The sequence below is a fragment of the Cotesia glomerata genome, linkage group LG6 (assembly GCF_020080835.1).
Source record: "Cotesia glomerata isolate CgM1 linkage group LG6, MPM_Cglom_v2.3, whole genome shotgun sequence".
Classification (NCBI taxonomy): Eukaryota; Metazoa; Arthropoda; class Insecta; order Hymenoptera; family Braconidae; genus Cotesia; species Cotesia glomerata.
In genome coordinates, this window is record NC_058163.1 from 18,591,465 (window position 1) to 18,602,223 (window position 10,759).

The window sequence follows — 10,759 nt, forward strand, 5'->3', positions numbered from 1 at the left end:
GCTTGACCTAGAGGCACTGCGAACGTCCTTAACACGAAGCTGGTCTACTCTACAGAACAACTTGATTCCAAATACCCGCAGCGAGACTGAAAAAACAGTACTAAATACGATGAAAGAAATTGCTGCCTCCTGTGACGCCTGTATGCCGCGGCTGAAAAATCGGGGTTTTCACAGGCCGGCGTACTGGTGGTCATCAGACATAGCAGAACTTCGCAAAAGATGCCATGAGCTACGTCGCCGCGCAACGAGAGCTGCGAAACGCTCCCTAAACCAAGACTTATATTCAAACGAGTACAAACAGGTGAAAAAGACGTTAAATCGTGCCATCAAAGCAAGTAAAGCGACGTTATGAAAAGAGATCTGTAATGATCTCGACAAGGACATCTGGGGTAAGTCTACCAAATTGTCACTAAACGACTCGGAAAGGCATCACCAGAAGCGCCAAAGTCTCCTGCCTTAACGAACAGCATCGTAGCGGAACTGTTCCCCCAACATCCGCCGCGGGAGAAAAAGCACTATGCTAAAAACGGCGCAGAAACACTCTTTACAACCAAATAACTATAAGACGCGGCTAAGACCCTCAAGACAGGAAAAGCACCTGGACCTGATGGCATCCCGACATCGGTGATCAAGATTATAGCCTTGGAATATCCAGATTTACTCCTGAACCCTTATAATGTATGCCTGAAAACTGGCACGTTCCCCACAGTCTGGAAGCGGCAGAGATTGGTCCTTTTAGACAAAGGCAAAGGAAACCCTGTAACACCTTCGTTTTTAAGACCACTCTACATGTTGGACATTGCTGGAAAACTGCTCGAGAAGCTCATACAAGGAAGAATTCGCAACGACATCGATCGTGCCGGAGGCTTTGCCACTAACCAATATGATTTTCGGAAAGAACGATCCACAGTCAGTGCGATCCAAAAAGTTATAGAGACAGCAACAGAAGCATGCTCTGGTAGCCTCAAAGCTCGCAAGGTGTGTTTCCTCCTCACACTAGATATCAAAAACGCTTTTAACAGCGCAAATTGGGGAGATATTTTAGATGCCCTGGAGCACAAATTTGACACAAAATCAGAAAATCTGGCAATAATCGATAACTATCTCGACGAAAGGACGTTGATCACAGAAACCACGAAAGGTCTACTGGAACACGTAATAACAGCGGGCGTTCCGCAAGGTTCAATTATGGGACCTGACCTATGGAACGCAGACTACGACGAGCTCCTAGAAATCCCGTTGCCGAAACAAGTAGAGCTCACGGGCTTTGCTGATGACTCGTTGCCACCATAGTAGTAGACAGCGCTAAGGAGGCAGAACTATTGGTTCGGGAAACTATTGATGCCGTCGAAACTTGGCTTGATAAACACCATCTGAAAGTCGCCAAGCACAAAACCGAGATGGTCGTTCTGACACGTCAAAAATGGTTCCCAAAATCATTCGCTGTGGACATGGAAGGAACAACACTGACGTCAACAAGGACCCTGCGCTACCTAGGGGTAATGATAGACGAGAAACTATCTTTCCGTGAACATTTCGATAGTGCATGCAGGAAAGCTAGCAAGATGGTATCTAGTCTATCAAGGGTCATGGCCAACACGATGGGACCACGAACCAAAAAGAAATATTCACTGCTTTATGAAATAGAGAAATGGGCAGACATATTAAAGCAGAAGACCTACCGGCAGAAAATGGCAGTAGTGTAGCGGCGAGGCGATCTCAGGGTTGCCTGCGCCTACCGTATGGTTTCCGAAGTGGCCGAATACCGAAGTGGCTATATTGGTCATTGCGGGAGCTGCGCCCATCGACCTACTAGCGTTCGAGAGAGCAAAACTCTATGATGCTAAAACCAGTGGCGAAAACATGAAGGAGGCAAGAACGAAGATAAAGGCGGAAATGCAGCAAGAGTGGCAGGACCGATGGACATCGGGAGAGACGTGCAGATGGACAGCGCGCCTGATCCTAAACATCAACGTATGGCTTTCTCGGAAGCACGGGGACACGTACTTCTTTCTCACCCAGCTATTGACAGGACACGGACAGTTCAAAGCCTATCTTTTTAAGATGGGACTGCAACTTACGACAACGTGCGAATACTGACCGGATTAAACAGACGACGCCAAACACACGTTCTTCGAGTGTGTACAGTGGAAGGACCACGAAAGCAGCACCGAAGAAACTATTGGCACCACGCTCTCCCCTGAGAGCTTGGTAACTTGCATGCTCAAAAAAGAAGATAACTGGTCAGTTGTCGCAGCCTACGCGCAGCGCCTTTTAAAAGGAAAAACCGCAGAAAGGGACCAGTAACCAGGAGTGGGCGTCGTTAGACGCAGCACGGACTGGATTGAAGTAATGCTAACGCGGTTCCGATCCTGTCTTCCTCATAACATCTATGGGGAAAGGAGAGAGAAGGTTTTTAGTAGATTTCATAGAAATCTAACTATTGCATTGGTCCTCATGACGGAACTTTTGAAAAATTTTGCTATACTTCGACTCAGCTTGTCAAGCTGATTCAGAAAATACATATGGTTCAAAAGTTTATATATATATATATATATATATATATATATATATATATATATATATATATATATATATATATATATACATATATATACTAGACTGGGCCAAAAACTGACTATTTTTTCTATCGATACTGTGAAAATATCATTCATGATGATAAAAAAAAAATTATTGTGCAAGTTTGAGTCCTTAATAATAATATTAAGGGGTGTATCGTTACGACTATTGATTTTTCAACAGTAATCGCATTTTTTACTCAAAATTCGTTAATTATCAATCTGAAAAATTTTAGCGATATGTATTCTTATAGGAAATTAAATTTCCTAAAAAAAAGTTATCTTTGTAAATTACTGTAAAACAAGCCGTTTCCTTGTAATCATGCCTTAAACAAAGATTTATTTTTTCAATTTTGCGTTTCAATTTTGGATTTTTGTAGCTACCAGAAATATCAATATTTTTACAATTTAAAATACTTATTTTCAAAGGAAATTTAATGCTCTACAAAAAAAGTCTTCTAACATTTTTGATTAAATTCACTCCTTTCAAAGTTATTCGACGTTGAAGTTAAATTCAAAAATAATTTATCGTTTTTTTCGCGTTACACATGATTTTTTCCTTTTGATTGAAAAATTTATGACTTTAATATTGAGAATAATTTTTTTTTTGTTGGAAGACTAAATTTTTTTATAAAATCATAATTTACCAATGTATTATTTTGCTTTTTAACGATTAATTATCGACATAAATTCATTTTACTGTATTTAACTAACTCCAATAGTAAAATAAATTCGGTCCCTTTATTATAAATTATTTATTTGTATAGGGATATATTTTTTCTATAAACTTACACTTTTAAACTTCCGTTTTAGCCCTCTTGTTGTTTTGTCCTTTTAATGTCAACGAGAATTTAATTTTACTCTCCCTCCACGATTACATTTGTAAGTGTTTATTAGCGAAGTCGACCACCTGAAAATGACCTTGAAAGTTTCACGTTACAGCGCTGCGAGTTATCGTGAGCTTTTCCGTAATCTGTTACCGAAGCTGAAAACATAGCCTTCCTTTCTCCCACCACCTTGCTTCTATTATTGCGCTTTTCAAAAAAGGGAATACTATCCGTGTATAATAACTTTGATTTCCTTTGATCGGAAAATGACCTTGATTGTTATACGCTACAGCGCTGCCTTTCTTCACGCCAAAGCGCTGCGAGGTATCGTGAGCTTTTCCGTAATCTATTACTGAAGCTGAAAATATAGCCTTTCTTCACTCCCACCCCTGCTTTTTATCATTGCATTGTTCAAAAATGAATACTCTTTGTGCATAATTACTTTGATTCTATTCTTCATTGTGCAAAAGTAACTTAAACGTTGTCAACGCAAATTTGAGTTTTCATTAAGTATTTATTTATTGTTTGGTATATAATTTTCTTCTTTATTTCTTTAGATTGTTTAATTGTAATTGATAGTTTGAATTTATTTATGGTATCTAATTGTTTCAGTATTACAAATTAAGCGTTTAGTTAATTCTGTGTTTGTGAATTGTTTCATTACGTTACTTTGTAACGTTTAAGTTCGATTTGATAAAAAACTCGCCACTATGTCATTGGAGAAAACTTATTTAATCGGTGTTCCTATTGAGAAAATTAATAACCGTAAGCTTCCGACTGTCAAAGAAGTTTTATCATTATTTTTATCAACATAAAGTTCTCAAATTAAAAATTTATGATAGTGCTTCAAAAACTGCTAGTGCCGTTCTAGTCTGCTGTAATAATTTGCAGATTTCCACTACTGGTTTTGCAACATTGTAAAGAAAATAATTAGTATTTTCAAAAGTGGAAATATTTACTGTGCAATCGCAAAAAATCACGTGCTCAAAAACAAAGAGAAAATAGCTTTGAAAAAAAACTCGAACAATTATTTGACATCGCTGGGAAGAATAGTTTAAAAGGTTTCGATAGAAATAATAATATTGATTTTCAACTTCCAATGTCTTCAAATCTGCAAGAAAATAATAATAATATCTCAGACGAAAAACACGAAGAAATAATGGAAATAGAGGCGATAGGTACGTATTCATTAATAATAGTTTAATAAAGTCAAAATAACTATTTTGTACCGTGCTAATAATAAGTTACTATGTTCTAATGAATAAATACTTATCTAAATTATTATATTCAATAAATTTTTAAGTTTTACACAAAGTAAGAAAAAAATTCTTCAATAAAGAATCAATTTTCTCAACTGATGAAAATATATCTAAGAAAACTAAAATAATTTGATTCAAATCGAATTGTTTTAGGCCAATGAAATTATTTCACGCTCGAAAAATCTCAGATTTTCCTAAAATTTATATGGCTGATGATATAATCTTTTTTTCTGTACAATTAACTTAAATTATGTTAAGATTGACAATTTTTATAACTTATTTTTTGCATATTTTCAACACAAAAATAATATTTTAGTAGTTAATTGCCTTGCAAACTTACACAATTGTGTAATTTTTATCATACTCTTACAAAAATTAAGGAAGTAAGAAAGAAATCCAAGTATTCGGAGGATTTCCAACAGGCTGTAACTTGTGAAAAAATTATCGTACAGTAAATAAAAAAAAAGGAAATTGCAGCAAATTTTGATTAGGCAATTGATTTTTTAAAAAACTACGAAAAGCCCTTTTTTGTTGCTTTTTAAATTCATGTAATGATTAAAAAAAAATTTTTTTTCAAAAAATCAATGGCTAATTCTTGTAGAAAATTCATCCAAGTTTTCAAAACCCATCTTGAATTTTCTTTACGATCATTGGTTGCTGAGGTATTGATAATCAAAGACAGAATGGTCTTTTTTCATTAAAACGCCGATATCTCAGCGAGAAATGCTCAAATCGAGGTTTTCAAACTAACAAATCGAAGCTCAATGAGCAAGATATCCAGTCCATATAGAGATTAAATCAAAAAAATTTTTTCCAAATCCATAAGCTAAGAATAAAAACCAAAAAAAATTTCAAAAATTTTTATCTCGGTAGATTTCTTAAGATTAGGAATAAAAAAATTTTTGGAACTCAGATCCAAAAATAAAATACTGAGAGCTGCAATTTGCTTTTGTTTTATTTGTTCTACGATAGTTTTTTTATAAGTTACAGACTGTTGAAAATACCCCAAATATTTTGATTTTTTTCTTGCTCCCTTATTTTTTGTAAGAAGTGTATTTTCTATTTAACAATGTCAAAATAATTTATATTTTTCAGAAAACACCTCTCGTGATTATAACAGTAATGATGATTGTGATGCTACAACATCTAGTCAGGAGTTGCAATCAAAGTCAGATTCATTTATGAGTCAAAATTCAAATGTGTCTAACTTTGAAACAGATTTTTTAACAGCAAAACGGACACCAAAAATTAATATTATGACGCCAGAATTAGCTGCTGCACTGGATCGTGGTAATGTAAGTAGCCGAAGCGCCACATATGTTTTGGCAGCTACTTTAAAAAGTGTGGGATTCGATACTCGGAATGTAAATTTGAGTTATAAAACTATTCAACGACAGCGTATAATTCATCGGAAAGAAATTGCTAAAGGCTTAAAAGAAGACTTAAAATTCAATGACAATTATGTGGTCCATTGGGATGGTAAACTGCTAAGTGATATTGTTGGGACAGAAACAGTAGATAGGCTTCCGGTGCTTTTAACATCGTCTGGCAGTGAACAGCTATTGGGTATTCCAAAAATGAATTCAGGATCTGGGATTGAGCAAGCTTTAGCTGTATACTCAACTATGGAGCAATGGGGTGTCAGTAATTACATAAAAGCGATATGCTTTGATACTGCAGCAACCAATACGGGTAAATTTTAATTATTAGTCTTATTTACTTGAAAAAAGCTCAGATTTGAAAAAGTAGAGAAAAATTATACTTAAGATCTTTTCACAATTATTTTTCAATATTCCAATTAAAAACCTCTAAAAACCGACAAGTTGATTTTTTTGCCAAAAATAAAGTTTTCTGTGGTCAGATGATAATATTTAAAAATAAACTTTATTACAAAAATTAACTCCACTGATTGTTATATTTTCAGAATTTATGGAAGTAATATAGTTCAAAATAAAAATCACTTGATTTGCCATTCATGTTTCTAATCAAATCTTTATCTTTCTAATCTATAGGAATTCATCATGGCGCTGGCGTAGAGCTTGAGAAAATTCTGAAACGAAAGCTTATATGGTTACCCTGTCGTCATCATGTAATTGAACTTGTCATAAAAGGCGTTTTTGAAGCTTACTGGCCAGTACAATCAGGTCCGAACGTTCCATTTTTTAATCGATTTAAAATCGGTTGGAATAAAATCAACACATCCAAATATAACGCTGGCATCAACGATAAGATGAGTGGCTAATATACTATTAAACAAAAAGATGAACTATTAAGTTTTATCGATAATTATTCGCAGGTATATTTTGAGTTGTTATTTGAGTTGTAAAAGTACACAGAAAAAACTTTTTGGTCAAAGAAAATTTTCATTTTAGGCAAGATAGTGTTCTTTTTAATAATTTTCTTAATTCAAGTTGACCACGTTTTGTGTACACAATTTAAAATCTCCAGTTCTCATGTAAAGATATTACCTTTCAATAATAACAGAAATGATCATATTTTTTTGCAGAAATTTCTTCCAAGAAATGACTATCGAGAATTTTTGGAGTTATCATCTATTTTCTTGGGAGCTACGCCAAAGGATAATTACACTTTTAAATGTCCGGGAGCAATGAGTCATGCTCGTTGGATGTCGAAGGCGATTTATTGTTTGAAAATATTTATTTTTCGAACAGAGTTTAAGATTACACCTAAAGAGTTAAATAATCTTCGTCATATTTGTATTTTCATAGTTACAACTTATATAAAAGCTTGGTTTACTTCATCCTCGGCAATTTTGGCTCCAAATAATGATTTGACTTTGATGCAACAATTGATATTATATAACAAAATAAACTCGACTGTATCGCAAGCTGCTCTCAAGAAAATGGTGAGACATTTATGGTATTTGAGTGATCAATTAGCCATAATGTCTCTATTTGATGATTCTATTGACCTGACTGTGAAGAAAAAAATGATTGAAAATCTAATAAATAATAAATCATCAAATACTAAAACCAGAAAATATGAAGTAGCAAGCGATTCAGATGAATTGCTAGAAAAAGATATCAGTGACTTCATTTCTGTAGAATCGCTCACCATATTCAAAAGAATTTGATTTGCCGTATGATTTTATCGATGAAGACATAAGCAATTGGTCCAATAATGATAGTTTTCAAGAGTGTAAGGAATTTTTTGGAAAATTAGCTGTCGTCAATGATGTTGCAGAACGTGGTGTATCATTAATTGAAGATTACAATAAGTGTCTCACTAAAAACGAAGAACAACTTCAGTATTTGTTGTTAGCCGTTAGTGAACACCGGAAAAAATACCCAAATTGTAATAAAAGTAATTTGATTGAATAATTATTTTTCAACTGATCATTTGCCATGATTTGATAACAATTAAAGAATTTTTTTTGTAAAATATAAATTATAAGTGAAAATAAAATGATTTTTTATCTCTTTTATTGATTTAATTTGTTTTGACTTATTATTCAATTTTTTTTCTGTAAGTAAAAGTATGTCACTAGGCAAATAAATAATTTATAATAAAGGGACCGAATTTATTTTACTATTGGAGTTAGTTAAATACAGTAAAAATGAATTTATGTCGATAATTAATCGTTAAAAAGCAAAATAATACATTGGTAAATTATGATTTTATAAAAAAAATTTAGTCTTCCAACAAAAAAAAATTATTCTCAATATTAAAGTCATAAATTTTTCAATCAAAAGGAAAAAATCATGTGTAACGCGAAAAAAACGATAAATTATTTTTGAATTTAACTTCAACGTCGAATAACTTTGAAAGGAGTGAATTTAATCAAAAATGTTAGAAGACTTTTTTTGTAGAGCATTAAATTTCCTTTGAAAATAAGTATTTTAAATTGTAAAAATATTGATATTTCTGGTAGCTACAAAAATCCAAAATTGAAACGCAAAATTGAAAAAATAAATCTTTGTTTAAGGCATGATTACAAGGAAACGGCTTGTTTTACAGTAATTTACAAAGATAACTTTTTTTTAGGAAATTTAATTTCCTATAAGAATACATATCGCTAAAATTTTTCAGATTGATAATTAACGAATTTTGAGTAAAAAATGCGATTACTGTTGAAAAATCAATAGTCGTAACGATACACCCCTTAATATTATTATTAAGGACTCAAACTTGCACAATAATTTTTTTTTATCATCATGAATGATATTTTCACAGTATCGATAGAAAAAAAAAATAGTCAGTTTTTTTGGCCCAGTCTAATATATACGATATAACCGGCCTTGTCTCTTCTCTAACTCCCGCAATTCTGTACGGATCTTAATAAAACGTAACATACTTATTCTTAGGACTATTTTCGAGGTTAAGTTCGAAGATGAGCGAAATCGGTCGATTAGTTTAAAAATGGGAGCGATTCAAAAATTTTCAAAAATTACAAAAATTTCCACTTTTACCGTATTTTCGTGCAATAACAATTAAATGAGATATCATATTTAATTTCTGCGAATTGCATCTGAAAGCTTATTAAGTAAGCTTTCATTTGCATACCTCATTATCAGTCTAGTCCAAAAATTACCTACTTTCTCAGACAGATTTAATGAAATTTTACTTTTGCATTTGTTTTGATGTCATTGTTTTTTTAACTTCCCGCTAAGAAAATCGAAGATTTTCAAAAATCGGGAAGTTATTGTTTTCACCCCGTTTTGCAGAAATCGAGTTTTCATCAGATCTCGACGTTTGAAGGTCACAGGAAGCTTCCCTGACTATCCCCGCGAGGTTGTCACGGTGTCTGTGTGTGTGTGTGTGTGTGTGTGTATGTGTGTGTGTGTGTGTGTGTGTGTGTGTGTGTGTGTGTGTGTGTGTGTGTGTGTGTGTGTGTGTGTGAACCGCTTATAACTTTTGAACGGCTCGATCGATTTCATCGCGGTTGGTGCCATTCAAAAGGGCTTGACTAAACTTAGATTTTGAAAACTATTTGGACCGATTCAGATCAATAGATTTTGAGAAATCTTAAAAAAACTGGAAAAAAAAATTTTTTCAAATGTGGTTTTTTTGGAATAACTTTTAAACGGCTTGATGGTTCAATTCCAAAAAATAATCAGCTTTTAACCTCAGAAAACCACGTCGATCGCCACCAGTCCGGTCAAAATTGGTTGATTCGTTCGAGACATATCGTGAACGAAAGAAAACCGAAAAAAGTGTTTTTTCGGAATAACTCCAAAATTCCTAGCGCGATCAATTCAAAATTTAAGATTCTTTGTGAAGCTTAAAAAACTGCGTCGAATGCTTCTAACCGCGTAAAAATCGGTTGATTAATTCAAAAGTTATTGCGGTTTAAAAATTCAAAAAATAGTGTCTTATCAAATCTCTATCAGACTTTTGAGCTCGAAGAGCTCAAAAGCATAGGAAAGCAATCTCTTTGAGCTCGGAGAGCTCAAAATAACCCATAAATTGTATTTTAGAGCTCGAAGAGCTCAAAAACGTCATTGGTGCAATTTTAAGCGCCTAAGTATGGAATTGGCGGGAAGTTGCAGGGATAGCCTTCCGGGTCAACCGTTTTCCTAATTTTTTTTGTATACCATCCTGCTAGTTTTTTTTATATTAATTATGAAGTCTACTTCCATTTCGGCTGCCGAATGGCCTTTTTTTTAGTCAGTATTGACATCTGAGTCCAACATACCAAGGCCGAACATCTAGCCCTGGCATACGTAAATGTATTTTTTCTAACCTCTATAAAACACACACACACACACACACACACACACACACACACACACACACACACACATACGCGCGCGCGCGCGCGCACACACACACATGCATGCATGCATGCATACAGGCATAGTGACAAAATCGCGGGGGTAGTCAGGGAAGCTTCCTGTGACCTTAAAACGTTGAGATCTGATTGAAACTCAATTTTCATAGGGGAAAGATTAAAATAGATATGATCTTGACTTAAATTTTAATTCAAAAGTAAATTTTGTTTTTGATTCGGGTTGATTCACTTGGGTGATAAGTGATTAATCATACATGAACAATATCAAATTGATATACCTAAAAAAATAAGTATCAAGGGAATTAGCACTATAGGGTACAAGGATTTTAAAAATGACAGAAA

General features: G+C 33.9%; 1 protein-coding gene across 1 annotated transcript; it reads left to right on the forward strand.

Annotated features, from left to right (window-relative positions):
• The first annotated feature begins 4,505 nt into the window (after nucleotides 1–4,505).
• Nucleotides 4,506–6,907, forward strand: LOC123268044. Its single transcript, XM_044732924.1, has 3 exons — nucleotides 4,506–4,584; nucleotides 5,761–6,357; nucleotides 6,678–6,907. Exons 1-3 carry the CDS (start codon nucleotides 4,506–4,508, stop codon nucleotides 6,905–6,907), a joined length of 906 nt encoding a protein of 301 aa, XP_044588859.1.
• The last annotated feature ends 3,852 nt before the right edge of the window (nucleotides 6,908–10,759 follow it).

Coding starts and splice junctions, on each gene's coding strand:
- LOC123268044 (XM_044732924.1), top strand. CDS start 4,506: ATGTCTTCAAATCTGCAAGAAAATAATAATAATATCTCAGACGAAAAA. Junction 4,585..5,760: donor AATGGAAATAGAGGCGATAG/GTACGTATTCAT, acceptor TATATTTTTCAG/AAAACACCTCTCGTGATTAT. Junction 6,358..6,677: donor TACTGCAGCAACCAATACGG/GTAAATTTTAAT, acceptor TCTAATCTATAG/GAATTCATCATGGCGCTGGC.